Genomic DNA, 24,980 nt, shown 5'->3' on the forward strand with positions numbered 1-24,980 from the left:
GGAAGGAATTTGCATATTTCTCCCTCTACAGTGCATATTATCATTAACTGATTCAAGGAATCGGGAGGAATTTCAGTACGTAAAGGCCAAGGGCGCAAGCTTAAGTTGAACGCCCGTGATCTTCAATCCCTCAGATGGCATTGCATCAAGAACTGCCACTCAACAATAGCTGATAAACCACATGGGCAAGAAACCATGTCTTTTAAGTGCGATGAAAAGTAATGGCAAACATTACAAAGTGGTAAATGCTTTACTGTCCCAACTTTTTTTGGAATGTGTTGCAGGCCTGAAATGCAGGAAACGATGTTTTCTAAAAAATAAAATGAAGTTGACCAAACAAAACATGGAATATCTCAGGTTCATACTGTCTGCAATGAAATAAAAGTCAAAGTAAATGTAAAAAAAAAAAAAACTCAGTTTTTTATTATTTACATTTTCCATGCTGTCCCAACTTTTTCTGATTTGGGGTTGTACAAAGTATATAGAATATATTAAAAGTATATTAAAAGAATTAGAAGCTGTCTGAACACAAGCTGTCCACGCTTTACTTTATAATAAACTTAATTATAGCTGTGCAAAAAAGCCTTTGCTTCATCATCAACTAAGTTTATTGTTGATCATGAAGCTTTGTGGAGGACAGCATTGTGAACTTTTACTCCACCAGGGGGCATGCATAAAATAGTGTAATGCATTGAGCTAGCTTGGTGGTTCTAAAGGTTTGTTGAATTATTTTTGACATTTTCTACATAATTCAGTATTGATGGATGTGTAGCTGGTGAATGGCTGCCAAACAGTAATATGGGTACTGGATTAGATTCATCTGGTCACTGCATGTAAACAGTTTGCATGTTCTTTCTACGTCTGTGTAGGTTTATTTTAGGTGATCTGGTTATCATATCAGGTGTCAATGGAATTCTGCACTTAATTAACCTTAAATTACCTAAAAAATAATAACCTAAAACGCCTATAATCATTTTCTCTTTGAGACATGAGAGAGGGAGGGCGAGAGAGAAAGAGAGAGAGAGAGAGAGAGAGAGAGAGAGAGAGAGAGAGAGAGAGAGAGAGAGAGAGATGCCTGTGAATTAAAACGACCCTAGTATAAAATCCTTAACCTGTTAACTACTTACAAAAATATTTGATTCTGCCTGGGTCTTAGGAAACTTAGCTGAACTTGGGAGAAAGATATTAATAACTTATTTAGCCCAGCCCATCACATTCCTCACATGTGAGTCACACTGTATACCAGTCAGTACGAATGGCTGCTTTGACTCTGTTTCTCATTTGTGTTTATTTCCATGAAGGAGTGCTGAAGTGGGGCAAGGGATGTCTTTGCTTCTAAAAACCATTTCATATACCCACTAGTACAGTTCTAATTCCCAGACAGTTAAAGAAGAGGTACAACACAATCACCAGTTTGTAAGGCAATTTAACAAAAAGGCAGAGTTAATATAAGATAAACAGAGAGAGAGAGAGAGAGAGAGAGAGAGAGAGAGAGAGAGAGAGAGAGAGAGAGAGAGAGAGAGATCAAGGATGTGGGGGAGAAAGTGGTCATTACACTAGAAAATGGAAAATGCCCGTATAATGTTTTGGAATGTATGACTGTGGCTCACTGTTTATTGGGTCTGTCACTATGAGACCAACTGCACAGCTCATGTGAGAGGAGTAACCCTTAAAGGAGGAGTAACCCTTAAAATGCACGTTCAACAGTTGTAGTCAACATTATTGGTACCCTCGAATGTATGCCATGTAAAATATCTCCTGAAGTGAAGTGTTTAGTGAAACTGCTTGGACGTGATGAATGGCATCCCTTGTACAGTTTGAAACAAAGAACAAAATACAAATACATACTAACCTGTGATTAATTGGAAATTACACTTACCTTGTCAAAGCTCACATGACTTTAATTAGTGTATGAATGGTGGCTTTGATGCTACAAAGGCCAGTTTTATTCCCTGCTCCTTGTTCACAATGGCAAATACCAGAGAGCTCTCTGAGCAGACCAGAAATTCTATTGTCACCAAACTCAAGCAGTCTAAAGCTTACAAGACCCTGGCAGTCCGGCTTCAACAGTACAAAATGTTATCAAGGAAGAAACCGAATCCAAAGAACTTCAGGCTGAGCTGGAGACATCTGGAGCGATGGTTTTAAATAATACCATATGCTGCATACTGATAAAACAGAGAGTTATGGGCAAAGGCAAGGAGGATCCCACTGCTTAAAGAAAGAAACTGAACTTCACAAAACTTACATGGACAAACCACAATACAGTACTTATGGGAAAATGTTTTATGGACTAATTAAGAGCTCTCTGGCAATGTATACCAGCGTTTGTTTACAGTGAAACCTGGTGGAGGATACATAATGTTGTGGGGGTGTTTTGCTCTTTCTGGGAGGGGAGGCCTTGAACATCTTAAAGTGCTCCCAGGTGTAAGAAAACTAAGTTTGAGTTGAAAAAAAGGGTTCTACAGCAGGATAGTGACTCAAAATACTCATGAAAGTACACAACAATGGTTAAGAAGAAAAAAATGGTCTGTTTTAAACTAGCTAGGAGTGAGTATGAGTTCATAGGTATGCAGTAAAAACAGTGTTTTAATTAAAATCCCACACAACATTGTAAGTCGTGAGCTTTTTGATGTTTTGTAAAGTCTTTAATTTGACAGTTTTTTTTTTTTTGCATTTTTCCCAATTTTCCTCCCAATCTAGTCGTATCCAATTACCCGATTGCATTATGCTTCCCCTCTACTGATGCTGATCTTCACTTCTGATTGAGGAGAGCGAGACTGACACACGCCCGCTCCGACGTGCAGTAGCCGACTGCATCTTTTCACATGCACGAGGCGAGTTCATATGCAGATCAGCTTTGTGTACAGAGATCCACTCCCTGATCAACGCATTACTCATCGTCTCTGTGCAGGCGCCATCAACCAGCCAGCAGAGGTCATAATTGCATCAGTTATGAGGTCCCTATCCGGCTTCCCATCCTGTATGAGACAGTCATTGTTTGTGTAGCTGCTCAGCCCAGTTGGATGGCGAGTTCGAAATGTCAGCTCTGGTGTGCTAGCGTGTTTAACCGCTGTGCCACCTGAGCGGCCTCTTTTGACAGTTTTAAAAGAATTTTCTCCCTGTCTTGAGAACTGTAAATTTCAGACAGTGGTCATCCCTGTATGGCATGGCTTGCCCCAAAGTTTTTTAGCTGAATTATTTGTCACTGTTGTGTTAAAAGCTTCTGAACTCGACTGAGTTTGTGTATGCACTGGAGAAGGTATGTTCCTGTGTTTAACTGCATTCATCCGGCCTTCAATTCTTACCTCCTTGTCCCTGCTGCTTAGAAGCATCCACATAGCACAATGCTGCCACCACCATGTTTCAGTGTCCAAGTCATGTGCAGTGCCTGTTTTTTGCCAGACCTAGTGCTTAATTTTCATGTCATCAGACTATCCTGAGTCCTTTACATGCTGCTTAGCAAGCTCCAATAGTCTGTCATATGTTTTATTACTTAGCAGGGGTCTTGACACTTTGCCAAAATTCCAGGTTCTTTTAATTCTGCACAGGACTTGTGGAGTTTTTTTAGAGTAAAAATTCAATGCTAAGCTTCTGTATTCTCAAAATAATTAAAGTTACTGTGGTCCAGAAAACACTCAAAGCCTTAGATAATGTATTATATTCTTGCCCTTATTGATGCCTTGCAATAATTTTATTGTGACATGTCATAGACTTTATGGCTTGTTTTTGTCCTTAAAATGCAGTATAATTTGTTAATCCTTATAGACCCAGGTGTGTGCCTTTACAAACTCCAGTTGAGTTGCATTTATATTTATGCCATTTAGCAGACACTTTTATACAATGACTGAATGCAAGGATCTTGTTTAGGGGCCCAACACTGGCACATTGGCAGTGGTGGTCGTAAACCAGTGACATTCTGATTACTAGTCTACTACCTTAAACACTAAGCTACCGCTGTGTTCTAGAAACATTAGTTTTTAATTTCTAATTAATTATTTTTGAAAGACTCTCTCAAGGAGTCTAAATACCTTCTAAATCTGCTGTATACACTAATATTTGGAGAAAAAGACATCAAAACAATTATACAAGGTGGATATAAACAGTATAAGCTATAAGGTGAAAACCAAAGCTTTGAAGGTGTAGATCTAGACAGTTTACTGCATCCATTTAATTAGACATTGAAACATGCCACACCTTCAGCTTCTCGCTCACTTACTTTCTTAACCGCTTATCCAATTAGGGTCGCCGGGGGTGGGGGGGGTGGGTGTGGTGTGGTCAGGTGCTGGAGCCTATCCCAGCTTTTCAATGGGTGCAAGGCACACAGTAAAACCCTGGATGGGGCACCAGTCCATCGCAGGGCAGACACACATACACACACACACCCATTCACCTATGGGGCAATTCAGTGTCTCCAGTTAACCTGACTGCATCTTTGGACTGTGGGAGGAAACCGGAGCTCCCGGAGAAAACCCACGCACACAGGGAGAACCCAGGACCTTCTTGCTGTGAGGCGACAGTGTTACACACTGTGCCGCTCATCTTCAGCTTCTGTGAACTAAAGTACTTCTTACTATTACAGCATCTGCTGTTGAAATGATCATGTTCTTCTAAAGAATTAATATGTCAGTATTACAGTCTAGCACTGTAATGGTATGCTTTACTTCCCTTGTGAAAATTGCAGAATGAAAAATCCAAACCAGTTGTAAAATTTCCACTTTTAATAAATGTTTAAAACAGTTAATGAAGAAATGTTCTTAGCATAATCAAGTAAACATTTGTGTGAGCAAACTTTGTGTAAGCGCATATTTTGTATTTTAAAAATAAAGATGATGAAGCATACCTGCTCAGAGGCAGTATGTGGTCATAGCAATTTAGTGCTTTAGCAAAATGTGGATTTGTAAATGTGATTATGCAAAAGCAATACAAAAGAGAGCTTCATATTTTACAACAGTAGAAAGACAGTGTACACACATTCTGAAATGGACCACATTGACAGCTTCAATTTTCTAGGCATCGGATCCTTTTTGTCTGCGTTTAGATGGAGGCACCAGGCGGGCAGGTAATTCTGGGGGAAGGCCGTGTCCCTCAAGCTTTACTTCAATCAGGTGACTTGCCAGGGCAAATTCCTCATCATCCAACATGCCATCACGATCCACATCTGAGAGCTTCCAGATGCGACCCAACACAGAGTTGGGCAGCCTCGTGCTTACCATCCAGTCTTTGGCTTTGGTGCCACTCAGCTTGCCCTCGCTGGGTGCCAAGTTGTAGAAAATCTCATCATATTTGGGCTTGTCTTTGTTCACAATCCAGTCCTCTTCTGTTTCACCATCCTCACCATCTTCTTCAGCTTTCTCACCAAAAGGGTCACCTTCCATGAAGGGTCCTGCTCTGGTTCCCAGAAAAGCCCCACCTTGGATTCCTATTTGGGCTCCTGATTCCAGCTCCTCCTGTGGTCTGACGAGACCAAGATAAACTTGTTTGGCTCAGATGGTGTCCAGCATGTGTGGCGGCGCCCTGGTGAGAAGTACCAAGACAACTGTATCTTGCCTACAGTCAAGCATGGTGGTGGTAGCATCATGGTCTTGGGCTGCATGAGTGTTGCTGGCACTGGGGAGCTGCAGTTCATTGAGGGAAACATGAATTCCAACATGTACTGTGACATTCTGAAACAGAGCATGATCCCCTCCCTTCGAAAACTGGGCCTCATGGCAGTTTTCCAACAGGATAACGACCCCAAACACAACCTCCAAGATGACAACTGCCTTGCTGAGGAAGCTGAAGGTAAAGGTGATGGACTAAACCCAATTGAGCACCTGTGGCGCATCCTCAAGTGGAAGGTGGAGGAGTTCAAGGTGTCTAACATCCACCAGCTCCGTGATGTCATCATGGAGGAGTGGAAGAGGATTCCAGTAGCAACCTGTGCAGCTCTGGTGAATTCCATGCCCAGGAGGGTTAAGGCAGTGCTGGATAATAATGGTGGTCACACAAAATATTGACACTTTGGGAACAATTTGGACATGTTCACTGTGGGGTGTACTCACTTACTGTATGTTGCCAGCCATTTAGACAATAATGGCTGTGTGTTGAGTTATTTTCAGAAGACAGTAAATCTACACTGCTATACAAGTTGTACACTGACTACTCTAAGTTATATCCAAGTTTTAGTTCTATTGTGTTGTCCCATGAAAAGATATAATGAAATATTTGCAGAAATGTGAGGGGTGTACTCACTTTTGTGATACACTGTATATATATAAAATGAAACTCGATATATATAAAATTAAACTAGATATATATGGAATGAAAACTGATATATATAAAATGAAAACTGATATATATAAAATGAAAACTGATATACTGTATATAAAATGAAACTCGATATATATAGAATGAAAACTGCATTATTGAAATGTTTAAAAGATTGGAAGGAATTTGCATATTTCTCCCTCTACAGTGCATATTATCATTAACTGATTCAAGGAATCGGGAGGAATTTCAGTACGTAAAGGCCAAGGGCGCAAGCTTAAGTTGAACGCCCGTGATCTTCAATCCCTCAGATGGCATTGCATCAAGAACTGCCACTCAACAATAGCTGATAAACCACATGGGCAAGAAACCATGTCTTTTAAGTGCGATGAAAAGTAATGGCAAACATTACAAAGTGGTAAATGCTTTACTGTCCCAACTTTTTTTGGAATGTGTTGCAGGCCTGAAATGCAGGAAACGATGTTTTCTAAAAAATAAAATGAAGTTGACCAAACAAAACATGGAATATCTCAGGTTCATACTGTCTGCAATGAAATAAAAGTCAAAGTAAATGTAAAAAAAAAAAAACTCAGTTTTTTATTATTTACATTTTCCATGCTGTCCCAACTTTTTCTGATTTGGGGTTGTACAAAGTATATAGAATATATTAAAAGTATATTAAAAGAATTAGAAGCTGTCTGAACACAAGCTGTCCACGCTTTACTTTATAATAAACTTAATTATAGCTGTGCAAAAAAGCCTTTGCTTCATCATCAACTAAGTTTATTGTTGATCATGAAGCTTTGTGGAGGACAGCATTGTGAACTTTTACTCCACCAGGGGGCATGCATAAAATAGTGTAATGCATTGAGCTAGCTTGGTGGTTCTAAAGGTTTGTTGAATTATTTTTGACATTTTCTACATAATTCAGTATTGATGGATGTGTAGCTGGTGAATGGCTGCCAAACAGTAATATGGGTACTGGATTAGATTCATCTGGTCACTGCATGTAAACAGTTTGCATGTTCTTTCTACGTCTGTGTAGGTTTATTTTAGGTGATCTGGTTATCATATCAGGTGTCAATGGAATTCTGCACTTAATTAACCTTAAATTACCTAAAAAATAATAACCTAAAACGCCTATAATCATTTTCTCTTTGAGACATGAGAGAGGGAGGGCGAGAGAGAAGAGAGAGAGAGAGAGAGAGAGAGAGAGAGAGAGAGAGAGAGAGAGAGAGAGAGAGAGAGAGAGAGAGAGAGAGAGATGCCTGTGAATTAAAACGACCCTAGTATAAAATCCTTAACCTGTTAACTACTTACAAAAATATTTGATTCTGCCTGGGTCTTAGGAAACTTAGCTGAACTTGGGAGAAAGATATTAATAACTTATTTAGCCCAGCCCATCACATTCCTCACATGTGAGTCACACTGTATACCAGTCAGTACGAATGGCTGCTTTGACTCTGTTTCTCATTTGTGTTTATTTCCATGAAGGAGTGCTGAAGTGGGGCAAGGGATGTCTTTGCTTCTAAAAACCATTTCATATACCCACTAGTACAGTTCTAATTCCCAGACAGTTAAAGAAGAGGTACAACACAATCACCAGTTTGTAAGGCAATTTAACAAAAAGGCAGAGTTAATATAAGATAAACAGAGAGAGAGAGAGAGAGAGAGAGAGAGAGAGAGAGAGAGAGAGAGAGAGAGAGAGAGAGAGATCAAGGATGTGGGGGAGAAAGTGGTCATTACACTAGAAAATGGAAAATGCCCGTATAATGTTTTGGAATGTATGACTGTGGCTCACTGTTTATTGGGTCTGTCACTATGAGACCAACTGCACAGCTCATGTGAGAGGAGTAACCCTTAAAGGAGGAGTAACCCTTAAAATGCACGTTCAACAGTTGTAGTCAACATTATTGGTACCCTCGAATGTATGCCATGTAAAATATCTCCTGAAGTGAAGTGTTTAGTGAAACTGCTTGGACGTGATGAATGGCATCCCTTGTACAGTTTGAAACAAAGAACAAAATACAAATACATACTAACCTGTGATTAATTGGAAATTACACTTACCTTGTCAAAGCTCACATGACTTTAATTAGTGTATGAATGGTGGCTTTGATGCTACAAAGGCCAGTTTTATTCCCTGCTCCTTGTTCACAATGGCAAATACCAGAGAGCTCTCTGAGCAGACCAGAAATTCTATTGTCACCAAACTCAAGCAGTCTAAAGCTTACAAGACCCTGGCAGTCCGGCTTCAACAGTACAAAATGTTATCAAGGAAGAAACCGAATCCAAAGAACTTCAGGCTGAGCTGGAGACATCTGGAGCGATGGTTTTAAATAATACCATATGCTGCATACTGATAAAACAGAGAGTTATGGGCAAAGGCAAGGAGGATCCCACTGCTTAAAGAAAGAAACTGAACTTCACAAAACTTACATGGACAAACCACAATACAGTACTTATGGGAAAATGTTTTATGGACTAATTAAGAGCTCTCTGGCAATGTATACCAGCGTTTGTTTACAGTGAAACCTGGTGGAGGATACATAATGTTGTGGGGGTGTTTTGCTCTTTCTGGGAGGGGAGGCCTTGAACATCTTAAAGTGCTCCCAGGTGTAAGAAAACTAAGTTTGAGTTGAAAAAAAGGGTTCTACAGCAGGATAGTGACTCAAAATACTCATGAAAGTACACAACAATGGTTAAGAAGAAAAAAATGGTCTGTTTTAAACTAGCTAGGAGTGAGTATGAGTTCATAGGTATGCAGTAAAAACAGTGTTTTAATTAAAATCCCACACAACATTGTAAGTCGTGAGCTTTTTGATGTTTTGTAAAGTCTTTAATTTGACAGTTTTTTTTTTTTTGCATTTTTCCCAATTTTCCTCCCAATCTAGTCGTATCCAATTACCCGATTGCATTATGCTTCCCCTCTACTGATGCTGATCTTCACTTCTGATTGAGGAGAGCGAGACTGACACACGCCCGCTCCGACGTGCAGTAGCCGACTGCATCTTTTCACATGCACGAGGCGAGTTCATATGCAGATCAGCTTTGTGTACAGAGATCCACTCCCTGATCAACGCATTACTCATCGTCTCTGTGCAGGCGCCATCAACCAGCCAGCAGAGGTCATAATTGCATCAGTTATGAGGTCCCTATCCGGCTTCCCATCCTGTATGAGACAGTCATTGTTTGTGTAGCTGCTCAGCCCAGTTGGATGGCGAGTTCGAAATGTCAGCTCTGGTGTGCTAGCGTGTTTAACCGCTGTGCCACCTGAGCGGCCTCTTTTGACAGTTTTAAAAGAATTTTCTCCCTGTCTTGAGAACTGTAAATTTCAGACAGTGGTCATCCCTGTATGGCATGGCTTGCCCCAAAGTTTTTTAGCTGAATTATTTGTCACTGTTGTGTTAAAAGCTTCTGAACTCGACTGAGTTTGTGTATGCACTGGAGAAGGTATGTTCCTGTGTTTAACTGCATTCATCCGGCCTTCAATTCTTACCTCCTTGTCCCTGCTGCTTAGAAGCATCCACATAGCACAATGCTGCCACCACCATGTTTCAGTGTCCAAGTCATGTGCAGTGCCTGTTTTTTGCCAGACCTAGTGCTTAATTTTCATGTCATCAGACTATCCTGAGTCCTTTACATGCTGCTTAGCAAGCTCCAATAGTCTGTCATATGTTTTATTACTTAGCAGGGGTCTTGACACTTTGCCAAAATTCCAGGTTCTTTTAATTCTGCACAGGACTTGTGGAGTTTTTTTAGAGTAAAAATTCAATGCTAAGCTTCTGTATTCTCAAAATAATTAAAGTTACTGTGGTCCAGAAAACACTCAAAGCCTTAGATAATGTATTATATTCTTGCCCTTATTGATGCCTTGCAATAATTTTATTGTGACATGTCATAGACTTTATGGCTTGTTTTTGTCCTTAAAATGCAGTATAATTTGTTAATCCTTATAGACCCAGGTGTGTGCCTTTACAAACTCCAGTTGAGTTGCATTTATATTTATGCCATTTAGCAGACACTTTTATACAATGACTGAATGCAAGGATCTTGTTTAGGGGCCCAACACTGGCACATTGGCAGTGGTGGTCGTAAACCAGTGACATTCTGATTACTAGTCTACTACCTTAAACACTAAGCTACCGCTGTGTTCTAGAAACATTAGTTTTTAATTTCTAATTAATTATTTTTGAAAGACTCTCTCAAGGAGTCTAAATACCTTCTAAATCTGCTGTATACACTAATATTTGGAGAAAAAGACATCAAAACAATTATACAAGGTGGATATAAACAGTATAAGCTATAAGGTGAAAACCAAAGCTTTGAAGGTGTAGATCTAGACAGTTTACTGCATCCATTTAATTAGACATTGAAACATGCCACACCTTCAGCTTCTCGCTCACTTACTTTCTTAACCGCTTATCCAATTAGGGTCGCCGGGGGTGGGGGGGTGGGTGTGGTGTGGTCAGGTGCTGGAGCCTATCCCAGCTTTTCAATGGGTGCAAGGCACACAGTAAAACCCTGGATGGGGCACCAGTCCATCGCAGGGCAGACACACATACACACACACACCCATTCACCTATGGGGCAATTCAGTGTCTCCAGTTAACCTGACTGCATCTTTGGACTGTGGGAGGAAACCGGAGCTCCCGGAGAAAACCCACGCACACAGGGAGAACCCAGGACCTTCTTGCTGTGAGGCGACAGTGTTACACACTGTGCCGCTCATCTTCAGCTTCTGTGAACTAAAGTACTTCTTACTATTACAGCATCTGCTGTTGAAATGATCATGTTCTTCTAAAGAATTAATATGTCAGTATTACAGTCTAGCACTGTAATGGTATGCTTTACTTCCCTTGTGAAAATTGCAGAATGAAAAATCCAAACCAGTTGTAAAATTTCCACTTTTAATAAATGTTTAAAACAGTTAATGAAGAAATGTTCTTAGCATAATCAAGTAAACATTTGTGTGAGCAAACTTTGTGTAAGCGCATATTTTGTATTTTAAAAATAAAGATGATGAAGCATACCTGCTCAGAGGCAGTATGTGGTCATAGCAATTTAGTGCTTTAGCAAAATGTGGATTTGTAAATGTGATTATGCAAAAGCAATACAAAAGAGAGCTTCATATTTTACAACAGTAGAAAGACAGTGTACACACATTCTGAAATGGACCACATTGACAGCTTCAATTTTCTAGGCATCGGATCCTTTTTGTCTGCGTTTAGATGGAGGCACCAGGCGGGCAGGTAATTCTGGGGGAAGGCCGTGTCCCTCAAGCTTTACTTCAATCAGGTGACTTGCCAGGGCAAATTCCTCATCATCCAACATGCCATCACGATCCACATCTGAGAGCTTCCAGATGCGACCCAACACAGAGTTGGGCAGCCTCGTGCTTACCATCCAGTCTTTGGCTTTGGTGCCACTCAGCTTGCCCTCGCTGGGTGCCAAGTTGTAGAAAATCTCATCATATTTGGGCTTGTCTTTGTTCACAATCCAGTCCTCTTCTGTTTCACCATCCTCACCATCTTCTTCAGCTTTCTCACCAAAAGGGTCACCTTCCATGAAGGGTCCTGCTCTGGTTCCCAGAAAAGCCCCACCTTGGATTCCTATTTGGGCTCCTGATTCCAGCTCCTCCTGCCTAAGGAGAGGCATTAACTTGGCAATGTCGGAGGACAGGAGGTCATCCAACATAGCCATCATATTTGGTTTTAGGGGCTTAAACTTGGTGAAATCATGCCCTACAAGCAGTTCCTACAAATTAAACAAAGAGGAAAAAGATTTATTATAAATTTAAAGAATAAGTCATACAAATAATTGAAGTAGTCATTTGCGAAAACAAATTATTTATCATTAATTGTTTTATTAAAATAAGTTTTAATACATATATAAAGTATAAAATCTCACTATAACGTAATGTTAACAATAACAGATAGCAATTTTTTAATGTCCTGGTTTATTTATTTCTTTATTAATCCTGAGTCATCGCACAAAGGTCTTGATGTATGAAGCTGTGACATTGTGTAAGTAAAAATGTATGATTTTTTCTTTAATGCATTTTCTCCCCATTTTCCTCCCAATTTAGTGCACTCAATTTTGTCTTCCGCTGCTACCAGAGATACCAGATTGCATCCAAGGAGAGCATGTCGCTGTACACGCCTTTTCCGACACGTACATAACCCTCCTCTTCTCGCCCATGCATTCTGCACAGGCGTCTCTTCCGCCAATCAGGGTCCTTACACAGCGTATGAAGACCCACCCACCCACCCACACATAGTCCGGCCCCCACCCTGCAAATACGGTGGCCAATTAGTATCTGCTGCAGGCACTTCCAATTATGCCCGCTAGATGGCGCCCAGCCGACCGGAGGCAACACCGAGTTTTGAACCGAAGATTTCAGAAACTTGGTGGTGGTGTGCAAGCGGAATATCCCGCTGCGCCACCTGGGCAAACTTTATGATTTTTGAACACTTTGAAAACTACAATACTTAATAAAAACTAGACATCTTGAGAGATCAGTCGTAGTCTGTAAAAAAAATCTGCAGAACCTTTTAATGAATTTGACTGAATGTCATAGATGTAAATTTGACTTACAGGACAAAGGTCAGTTTAAAATTTATAAGGTAATCTATCCTCCTAAGACCCAGAAGAAAAAATGTTTAGATATTTAGATTTTTTATTTGATAAATTAAATACTGTTGTTGAAAAAAACGTAGTACAAAAAATTATTTTTCAACAAATTTTTGTCATCTGTAATCATCATGTAATGGTGTAATGTAATAATATTGTATTGTATTATTTTTGTATAGATTTCAACTAAAATCTTGAACTTTTTTCTTTAAACTGCGTTTACCTAAATAGTCACCTAAAGATCACATCACACAGTATTTACAACATCACGCATGGTATAACAGGAAGCAGTTTTTTGTCTTTGAAACACACACAAAAACATGTTACATTTAATACATTTGACAAATGTTTTCCCTTTGCATCCTGCTCTCCTGCACGGTGATGCATGTACTGCATTCAGCATTTTTGGCAAATGCAGTGCCCCATATTTTTTGACATTGTCATTGGGCAGTGGTTAAACAAGCCTCATCTTCTCCCAGCTCTACAGTATGGCCCTCCTCATCCTCATCTCCTGACAGCTCTAAATCTGCATAATTTCTGAATAAAACCTTCTCTGCCTTACTCAGCCCTTTGCTTCCTTGTATAGAAATAGGCTAAAAACAGCAGGTAGTAAGTTCTACTGTCCACTACAAAGGACATTGAATAAATGTTGTGTTTTGAAAGGGGTAAAATTGCTGTACATTTCTGAAATATTTCTGAATTGAAGTTAAGACTCTCATATTGATGAAACAATTTGATTATTAGCAACAGAAACATAATATCAGCAAAAAACTGCTTGCTTGTTGCCATAAAGTGTGGAATATGAGACTGTAGCCACAAGAAAGTTCATGAGCTATGTTTGCCACACCCCCACAAATGTGACATTACTGAAAAGCCCAGAATGTACTTTATATAGAACAGTAGTACTCAAATGGATTGCATAAATGGTGCTTCAGTTAGATATCTCAGACACATGTCCACCACAGAGGACAAAAATGAATTGCTGGGTCTCAGGAAGCCATGCCTCAAAGAAACAACAGTGGTCGAAACAGGCACATATAATGCAAAACTTTAACTGCAAGTTGTTGCTACAGGTGTTTCTACATGTTACTAATCTATATGATATTTTCCCACCAGTTTCTGAATGCTTCATTACTTTTTGGGAAATATTGAAATCTGTTGTCACTTGTTATTTGTAAAAGTCTTCTTGAGAAAACAAGCCTGCACTGACCTGCATCTTGGCACAATCAGGAAAATCTCCAGGGGAGATATGATGTTGCAGCTGGATCTTGGAAAAAATGACTGGCAGCTGATAGATCAAATTTTTTTTCTTATTGTCCTTTCTAAAGACAGAGGGCATCTCTTGCTTCAGATAACTGATGATGTGAGCATGAACCTGTAATGTGAAAAAAGAAATATGTTAAATCTAAAAAAACATGTCTGAAGAGCTAGAGTTTGCTTCAAATGTGGGAGTATTTTCTGGAACATTCCTGCCTGGCCATGGGCAAAAGCACCAAAAAAAGTCATATAAATTCCACAATAGTAGCCATTTTTGTCTCTACAAGCTTTGCATAACTAGATATGGGCAGTTTATATCATTCTTCATGACAGATGAACTAAGATATAGTGTCACCACAGTCTGAGTTTGCATGTGCTATGGAGAAGGTTTCCTTCAATGATGTTCTTGTATTTAGCTGCATTCACCTGTCTCTTAATTCTTACCAGTCTTTTACATGCTATTTAACAAGTCCAAGTAGGCTGGCATATGGCTTTTACTTAATAGTAGCTTCCATTCTGCCACTCTGCTGCTGTAAAGGGCTGATTTATAGAGCTGTAGAGATGGTTGCCTGCTCAACAGATACTCCCATCTCTGAACAGGAGCTTTTTTATTTTACATTCCTGACCAAGGCCCTTCTTGCCCAGCTGCCTAATTTGGACAGATAGTAACTCAAGTAAGGTTCAAGGTTGTAAGGAGTTCACTGGAAACACTTCAATTAGATTCTTGGACTTAATGACTTGGTTTTTGTCCTGACAACCTACTAACATTTACACAACTATCATCAACTATTAAGCACAAAATATCTTACCTTAACCAGACGAGCTCTCTTGACCAGATCATTAAGCTTGCGTAGGGCTGCATTTCGTGGCAGGTTCTGAATGTCAGCGAAAAGGTCCTCCTCTTCCAATTCAAACAGCCTTCGGTTGTCAGGAACCATAAGAGGCTCGGACCAGAATGAGCCAATGTATACCCTTAGTACTTCAGGGGTGCCGAACACTTTCCCCAGGGACCACATGAGTGCACCATACACTCGCATTAGTTGCTGAGTGCCAACCATATCAGCCTTGTTAAGCACCACACGCAGTTTGTCCTCATTACCCTTCAGAGCACCTATAGCCTCTGAAAACTCATCAGAAATCTCCAGCTTGTGGGCATCGAAGAGAAGTATAATCCGGTCCACACGTTCAGCAAACCAACGCAAGACAGCTGGAAAGTCATATCCTATAAAAAGATAAAAGAATAGACAAGAAAATTAGTTTTTGCCTTTTTGTGTTTGTATTTATATATATTGTCTAATATTATAATATCAGTATAATACAATATTACACAATATATTCAACTAACATTTATAATGAATAATTCCATTCATTTGCATCCCTCCTACATTCCTTTTTTTGCTGCCATGCTTCACATTCTTTCCTTCACTCTCCCTCACTGTCACACCCAGGTTAATTTTCCCACTCTGTGTGAGATGTGATACAGCTGTTTTCAGACAGACAAATATTTGTGATAAACTGCAGTGTTCTAACACTGACTAACTGAAATCACTTGGTGGTACTTAGTATCAGAATGTAAACTTTTATTTACAACATTGTTTTCTAAGTGTATTTAAAATTATTTTGGACTTGGATTAACGTCTCTAAAATTTCCATTGGTTTAAGTGAGCAAATGAATAGATGTGTGGTGCCCTGCACTGGATTGGCACCCTGTCATCAGGGTCACGGTGAATCGCAAGACTTTCCTGAACGCACTGCACACAGTGTGGAAACACACCATAGAGAGCACCAACTTACCCCACATTCAACTATTCACACACATGTACAAGCAATTTAGAGTACCTAATCCACCTTTTCTCATGTTTTTAGGAGAAAACATTAACTGCTGTGCCTCAGTGCCATACAACTTATTTGTTAGCTTAATTTAGTTTGTTCCAGAACAATCAAGGAAATCTAAAAATGGCTGATGTGCAATTTTTATTTTATTTTCATAAACCGATCTGGAATCATTGGGCGCAAGGCATGAGCATCCCCTGGACAGTTTGCCAATCCATTGCAGCATATGTGCAAAATTTAATAACTGACTAATAGCAGTGATTCAGTTAAGCTGGGAATGTTACTGTTTTTATTTCAAAGCATTAGTATAGTGCAGGATGACTGAGAAGAATGTGTTGTTACTTGAGAGTTTTATCACCTGGCTGACCAGTTGTTCCTTACCTTTATTGTTGCTCTCACCTCGGCTTATTCTCTGCTTTGCTTCTCTCATGTTTGTTGGAGAAAACATTAATCGTGTGCCCCAGTGTCAATCAGATTATTTGTCTGCTCAAAGTCTAAAAACGGCTGATGTGCAATTTTTATTTTATTTTCATCACTTTATCCATGGCAGATCTGAAATCATTGGGCGTGAGTCATGAGCACCCCTGGACAGTTTGCAAATCCATCACAGCATATGTGCATAGCTGACTGCTCACTCACTCACATTCTCAACCGCTTATCCAATTAGGATCGCAGGGGGGTGCTGGAGCCAGCCCCAGCTTTTCAATGGGCGCAAGGCACACAGTAACACCCTGGACGGGGCGCCAGTCCATCGTAGGGCAGACACATACATACCCACACACCCCCATTCACCTATAGGGTAATTCAGTGTCTCCAATTAACCTGACTGCATGTTTTTTGGACTGAGGGATGAAACTGGAGCTCCCGGAGGAAACCCACGCAGACACGGGGAGAACATGCAAACTCTGCACAGAAAGGACCCGGACCACCCCGCCTGGGGATCGAACCCAGGACCTTCTTGCTGTGAGGCGACAGTGCTACCCATAGCTGACTAATAGCACTGATTCAGTTAAGCTGGGAATGTTACTGTTTTTTTATTCCGATAGGATTAGTAGAGTGCAGGATGACTGGGAAGATTGTGCTGTTACTTCAGAGTGGCTGAGTTTTATCACCTGGCCCTGACCACTTGCTCCTCACCTTTATTGTTGGTCTCACCTCTGCTTATTCTCTGCTTTGCTCCAGACAGAATCCCAGGGGTGTCAATTATGCTGATACTCTCCAGAACCTGATTAGGCAACTGCGCACACTGAAACCTGACAAAGAAAACATTTTTAATAACATGTCGCTTTATGAAACAATTGAAATAAACTGTCCATTGGTAGGTAGTTAAATATACAGTATTATGATTTTCCATATAGTAGTAATGTTTCCATTGATTAATAAACAGGTTGTATAAGTTAGAACATATGTGCCTAAGAGAACGTAAACTTCAACTCTGCTGAAACATTCAGTCCCCATGTCTCATGGCTGTGTGAAATGATCTAGCATGAATATTTTGGCCGCACCCCTCCCAGATTGGCCTATTGTGTGACTGTGGTACTTATAACGCACAGGGGTTTCCTGAAGGAAAATTACCTCTGCTGCCAAAATTAAACAATATGGTACACTAATGATCAGAAGTCTAAAACAACACAGGCACTTCCTCCTGTAAATTGGTTTATCAAGCTGAGTTTCCAGGGAAGGAAGTTTAGGAAAGTGACATTCTCAAAACATTAGAATCACACAGGAATGGGGAAACCCTAATTGAATGAGATTAATATCGGGGCAGTGGTGTTAATAATAATAACATATGAGAAGCATTATAGAGGAGTGAATTACTCAGTGTACCTTTACCACATACCCAGAGGATTTAGAAAGTATTTAGATCACATGACTTTTGTGTTGTGGACTTGATTTTACAATATAATTGCAATTTTACCAATCAATATACATTTAATAATAATGAATAAGTAAAATGTTTTAGAGTCAAAAATTAATACGAAATCAAAAACTAAAATATCTTATTCAGCCCCTTAATTCAAAACTTTGTAGAAGCCACATTTGGCAAGTGTTCTTGGATACATTTTTACAAGCTTTGCACACAAGGATTTGGGCAGTTTACCCCGTTCTTCATGGCAGAGCCTCGTAAGCTCCATTAGATTGGATGGTGAGCATCTGTAAACTGCCATCTTCTAGTCTTTCCACAAACGTGATTTAGAGTTAAGCCCTTGGCTGAGACTCTCAAGACAATTCAGAGACTTGCTTTGGCTGTATCATTTGCGTCATTGTGTGCACTCTGGAGTAGGTTCCTGTATTTGGCTGCATTCACCTATCCTTCAGTTCTTACCAGTGTCCCTGTCCCTGATGCTGCCACCACTATGTTTCAGTGGTTCATATTACCCAGGTGACAGGCAATGTATGTTTATGCCAGACATTATGCTTCATGTTGCCCAAAGAGTTTAATTCATATCTCATCAGACTAGAAAATAATTTCATCGTGCTGCCAGGTCCTTTACATGTTGTCATATGCTTTTTACTTATCAGTGGCTTCCAAAGGCAAACAAAGGTATGATTAATGGAGAGCTGCAGAGATATCTCTGCACAGTAATTCGGAGCTCTTTTAAGAGTGACCACTCAGTTCTTTCTTACCTTCCTGACAAATGCCGTTCTTGCCCAGATCTAGGAAGGTTCAATGTTGCGCAAGGTTTTACCATTTTTGGGGGCCAATGTGGTCATGGAACAATCAAAGCTATCCCTGCCCTGTTCTTTGCCTTGCCACAATTTGATTGCAGAGATCAACAGACAGTTCCTTAGACTTTGTGGCTTGGCTTTTGTCCTGACAGAGCAGTCTACATTGCGAGTTGATTCCAATTGAGATCTAGACAGATCACAAGAATAATAAGCAAACAGGATGCATCTGACCACAATCTGAAATGCCACAGCACAGTGTCTGAATGCTTTTGTGAATAAGAGATTTACGTTTTTGATATTCAATCATCATAAACTTTCGAATTTCAGGTGTCTAAATACTAAATACAATGTCTATTATTATGTTAAATTTGTACAACCTATGTGGTTTAGGTTACAATATATTGTAATACTTTTAAAACTGTTACAGACATTTAGATACAGAAGATGGAACATTTTTAAATGGCTGATAATGAGTTTTAAAACAGCTTAAATGCTGTCACACATGTCCTAATGGTTTTGTGTTGGGATGTGAGACAGTTCAATAATAAGGAAAAGTATCATTTTCAAGGGATAACGAATATGGAAACAGACCATCGAGCACCATAGAGTGCCTCTAGTACAGTAAAATTGGCTACTACTTGTTGAATGTTAGACAACCATGCAAAGCAATTTTTTGACCAAACAGATTACATTCAATATGATTCTGTTTAGATTCATAGACGAAATTACCGTTTTCTTTTATTTCCTCCCAGTGGTTAGGGGTGTAGGTTTTTGTGCTCTTATTCATCATGGCTCGTTGGCTTTGTGAAGCTCTTAATGTACCATTTTAGTTGTGGCATTGTCAAAGTGCATATTCAGTTTTGGGATGATGATTATGTTATTTAGCAACTAGTATGTGAAGTAATAGTCAACTTTAACTTGCAGCTACTGTTGCTCTTGCTGATAGCTTCATTTTCACAAATGCCACCACAGTACACTTGAAACATTAAATTTTCCATTTTATTGCGTCCAGTGAGGATTGCTGTGAAAAGTACTGGCCGCCTTCCCATTTCCTTCTATTGTTTTATATGTCACACTTATATATGTAAGATCCCCAAACTACTTTTAATATTAGATTTTAAGAGAAGAAGTAAACACAAAATGCTTTTTAAAAATTATAATTAAAGCCTTTCAGCCTTACCTGGCACTATGTGAATAAGTAATTGCCCTTTAACTACTAAATTAGCCAGTTAACCAAATCCACAAATTAACAATTGGGTCCATTTTTAATAGCCACACCCAGCTATGATTGCTACCACACCAGCTAAATCTAAACATCACTTAAACAAAACCTGTCTGGCATTGTGAACTGGGTTAGTATGTCTCAAAAACAGCACATGATGCCACATACTAAAGCGATTTGCATATAAATGCTCTGTAAGGCTCTGGGACCTACACAGTGAGAGCCATTATCCACAAATGGACAAAACTTGTGGTCAACTTCACCAGGAGTGGCAGACCATCCAAAATTTCACCAAGAACGCATCAACAACTCATCCCCGAGGTCACAAAAGAACCCACATGAACATCTAAAGTAGACAATTCCACAACAAGTAAGACACTTGGCAAAATTGAAGAGTTGCAAGGACCAAACTACAGCTGACCGAAAAAGGCTCATCTTGCATTAGCCAAAAAAGACATGGGCCCTGTTAAATTTGGATAAGAACATTATACCAACAGTCAAACATGATGGTGGTAGTGTAATGGTCTGGGGCTGCTTTGCTTTGGCAGGAACTGGATGACTTGTCATAACTGATAGAACAATGAATACTGTTCTCTATGAGAAAATCCTGAAGGAGAATGCCCACCTGTCAGTTCATGACCTAAAACTCAAGCTGAGTTTATTTATGCAGCAGGACAGTGATAAGCATGCAAGCAAGGACTCAAATCCAATTAGAATGCTGTGGCGAGACCTTAAACGACCAGTTCAGGATTAAAAACCTTTCAATATAGCCAAATTAAAAAACAATTCTGCATATTAAAGTAGGCCATGTGTAAAATACTATTTGATAGTTATTGCAAACGTTTGGTTGCAGTTGTTATTGCCAATGGAGGCACAACCAGTTATTAGGTTTAGTGGGCAGTAACTTGTTCACAATAGTGATATAGGTTTTGAATACAACTTTATGTTCAGTAAATTGAATGATCATTTAAACCTGCATTTTGTGTGTACTTGTGATGTCTTTATTTTGTATTAAGATTAGCTGGAAAATATTAAACATTCAGATGTGGCATGAGCAAAAACAGAAGAAACCAAGCAAGGGGCAAATACTTTTTCACAGCACTGTACTTACAACTCAATTACTCATTATTTTAGGAGCTTTTCGAAATGTAAGATTTTAAAGTAACTAAATGCTACATATCCCAGCTTCTCTAAGAGCATTGTAGCTTCCTCTGTACCACCAGCATTCATAAGCTTCCTAACGTGTTACACTCTCAGTTTTTCCATATATGAAGCTCCTTCCTCAGATATTTAACACAAAGGCTTGAAATTCCAGCTTTTTAAGTTTTGCTTCTGCTTTTTTCCCTGCTCCAGAAAGAAGTGATCATATGAAACATCTCAATTTCACCCATGTCCTTTCATATTGAAGAAACTGCATGTTTTAAATACGTAAAGCTTCTGCTCTATTAACCGGTTTTGCTAAATTAATAAAGCTGTTAAACTAAATTAGATTTTCTTAAACCAACCTTATAAAACTAAATCCAAAACAAATAACAAGCAAGCCTGTAGAAATAATGGCAAGAACAACTTTCTTAATGTTATAAGAAAGCATTCTTTGAAGAGACCCATACTTAAGTTAAAATTAATATTAAATAAAGTAAAAAGTGTTTTGTTAGTGATTAATGCAATTTACTAAATAAAAAAAGCTGAGAAAGTCCAAGGCAGAGCTCACAAGAATTATAAAAACAACATATAACCTATTAAGGAAGGTGTTTCCAAATGGGTTGAGTTTGCGAAAGGGCTTGTTGGGATCTACTATAAGGGCATTCCCAGGGATAAGTCCCTCCACATCTCCATGCATGATGGCAGTAAAGCAATCAGTAGTGGGCTCTGGCCCCACACGACTTCCAGGCACATCTTGCTCCAGCAGGTATCTGGAAAAATATATAGACTAATAATTATGTCCGGCATGTCTGATCTTGTCATCTATATTTTAGAAAGTCTTTCTGACAGTTCATAACATTCTAGACTTTTATATTTGAAACTATAAATAATCGTGGGTCTTACTTGATGAAAGTAGTCTTTCCTGTGGAATACTGACCAACCACTAGCACCATGGGTTTGTTGTCAAAGTCAGCTTCATCCAGACTTGGTGAGTGGAAATCATGAAAGCCATAGTACTCCTCGATAGGCAGCAGCTTTTTTCGATACAGTGATTTCAGCCCCTCTGTGACTGTTCTGATCACTTCAGGGGTCTTCTTGACGTTTTTCCGTCCCCAGCGAGACATGCTTATGGTGGCTTCACTTCCCTCACTTAATTTATGGCTCTGTTTTGAACTTGTATTTATTGTTTCCTTTGGCTTTGTTGGCTCTTCTCTTTTTCCTGTATTTACAAAAGGTGGCAGTGTGGGTATGCCTCTTACAATCAGTGTCAAAGAGGATGGTGTGGTGTTTAATGACATGAATTAAAAAAAATATATTCTATTTAAACAGAATCTACTAAGTGTAAACATACTAGGTAAATATACACTGACGACCTGTTATACTGAACTCTGTGTGTGTGTGTGTGTGTGTGTTTTATAGCTAAATGTACTCCCATAAAGTCTTTATCTATTGGGTATAGAATTTTCCCCTTTAAACCACTGAAAGAAAAAAAGCACAGTGCATGGTCTGTACTTGTCTGGAAAATGTTCCCTTTGGAAACACAAACACACACACCCGCACACCCGCACACACTCACACACTCACACACTCACACACTCACACACTAATCCAACAAAAAGCTCTTTTTTACAATACTAAAGTGAATCTTCGAGTTGTGCCTTGCAGGGTAACACAAGAAAACTCGCCTGCTGTATATAATAAGGATATGAATTTGACATCTCCAGATCTATTTAAATAAAATTAATGAAATAAACCAAATACTTCTTGTAAGACATAGCTCAATTTGAAGAAGACGCCACATTTAAGAGAGCTGTTATTTGAATACCATCATGGTTAGAGACTTGCATAACTGAAAACTTTTTTTTCCTTTTTAGGCAAGTCTTTTTTACTCAATAGGACTACACCCAGTGTGGACTCAGACAGCTAGCCTAAAGGTTTTAAATTCTTTGTTTGCAGTAGTCGAAAAAATTAAGTATCTGATAAAAAAAAACTTTACTCTTAACACTGAGTATATGCACTTCTTTGTACATATGTGGGAAAGTAAATATATATATATATATTTTTTTTTTTAAGAATTTGCATCCATGAATCCTTCAAGTACATCAATTTATTTTACAGCTAAACTAAGACGTTGTGCAAACGATGGAAAATACCCTATGGCACAACTTATCAAAATACAAAAACGTAACTAGTGATCTCACAGGATCTACAATGAGAATTTAGTTACAGTAAAGTCTTATGTACTAAACCATCTGTAAATTAATTAATTTACCATCTGTAAATTAATTAACTTTTTAAATCGGTCATTCGTGGTTTTGTTTAACTGCAACTGTTCTTAAAGATTAGATAAATAAACACACCTTAACTATTAAAGTGTAATTACTGCTACACTAAAGTAATTTTTTTAACAAAACAATACTATAACCTACCAAGAGATGCTTTATTAATTCTAAACATATATCAGTTTACCTGCTAACATGAAGCTTAAGAACAAAAGCTGTTTCTACACAAGACAAGTATATAATCTGAAAAAATAGTTAAAGGTACAAAAGAACATTGGCTTACCTGATGTACTGCAAGAACAAACTTCGAAACAACCAAGAACACCTCTTAAAAAAGACTAGAACAAAGATAAACCAAAAAATAGTTGATTTTTGAAATTGCAGCGTAGCTCAGAAAGCAGTGTTTATATAACAATACAATTATGAAGAAAGAAAATTATATGGTAAGCTTCAGGTAGGCTTCTGGGGTGTTTTCAAGCTGCAAATGCAGGGCACTCTGAAATGACTTCAGTGCATCTCCTCCCCTCTTTCTCCCTCCCTGCCTTTCCCCACCCGTTTCAAAAGCCATACACTCTCTGGAGATCATTCTGGATAGCTGGTTTTAGGACTTCTAAAGAAGTATGGAGAAAAACAGGGAATCTAGGGAATCAGGGAACAACTATCACACAATAGAAAAAAGTCAACACATTTGTATAGAAATCATAAATAACCTAATCATTTTGCATTTATTTATTATGCAGTTAATATTTTACTGTACACAATGCTTCAAACTGCGAATAGCCCTTTTCTGTTATACAAACAAGAAAGAAATAATCTGCTGCACAGCTTCCAATTGTGCCATGATAGTCAAGTTAACTGTGCATGTACATTCCATGGCATTAGGCAAAATATCATAGCAATAGGTCACCACCTAGTGGTCATTAAAGGCTATGCTAGATACTTTACAACTTTGTAAATAGGTTTTACCATATCACTTACATTACACCGATTTTGCATAACATTATGACCACCTCCTTGTTTCTACACTCACTGTCTATTTTATCAGCTCCACTTACCATATAGAAGCACTTTGTAGTTCTACAAATACTGACTGTAGTCAATCCGTTTTTCCACATACTTTTAAGCCTGCTTTCACCTTGTTCTTCAATGGTCAGGACCGAACACAGAGCAGGTATTATTTGGGTGGTGGGTCATTCTCAGCCCTGCAGTGACAATGACATGGTGGTGGTGTGTTAGTGTGTGTTGTGCTGGTATGAGTAGGTCAGACACAGCAGCGCTGCTGGAGTTTTTAAATACCGTGTCCACTCACTGTCCACTCTGTTACACACTTCTACCTAGTTGGTCCACCTTGTAGATGTAAAGTCAGAGACGATCGCTCATCTGTTGCTGCTGTTTGAGTTGGTCATCTTCTAGACTTTTATCAGTTGTCACAGGACGCTGCCCATGGAGCGCTGTTGGCTGGATATTTTTGGTTGGTGGACTATTCTCAGTCCAGCATTGACAGTGCCGCTGTGTCTTATCCACTCATACCAGCACAACACACACTAACACACCACCACCATGTCAGTGTCACTGCAGTGCTGAGAATGACCCACCACCCAAATAATACCTGCTCTGTGGTGGTCCTGACCATTAAAGAATTGCATGAAAGGGGGCTAAAAAAAGTATATAGAAAAACAGATGGACTACAG

The 24,980-nt window shown here is 39.2% G+C and overlaps 1 protein-coding gene across 2 annotated transcripts; it reads right to left on the reverse strand.

Annotated features, from left to right (window-relative positions):
• Positions 1-11,142: 11,142 nt before the first annotated feature.
• On the reverse strand, positions 11,143-23,705 carry ehd2b (EH-domain containing 2b). Of its 2 annotated transcripts, none has more exons than XM_063005281.1 (7): positions 23,573-23,705; positions 21,911-22,226; positions 21,601-21,777; positions 17,110-17,225; positions 14,949-15,361; positions 14,093-14,257; positions 11,143-12,006 (listed from the first exon to the last, which is right to left on the reverse strand). In XM_063005281.1, exons 2-7 carry the CDS (start codon positions 22,129-22,131, stop codon positions 11,449-11,451), a joined length of 1,650 nt encoding a protein of 549 aa, XP_062861351.1. In that variant the 5' UTR covers positions 22,132-22,226; positions 23,573-23,705; the 3' UTR covers positions 11,143-11,448. The 2 variants fall into 2 exon arrangements, with proteins under 2 accessions (XP_062861351.1, XP_062861352.1); XM_063005282.1 differs by having other exon boundaries at positions 17,128-17,225; positions 23,573-23,704.
• Positions 23,706-24,980: the final 1,275 nt, after the last annotated feature.

This window comes from Trichomycterus rosablanca, chromosome 11 (genome assembly GCF_030014385.1).
Source record: "Trichomycterus rosablanca isolate fTriRos1 chromosome 11, fTriRos1.hap1, whole genome shotgun sequence".
Lineage (NCBI taxonomy): Eukaryota > Metazoa > Chordata > Actinopteri > Siluriformes > Trichomycteridae > Trichomycterus > Trichomycterus rosablanca.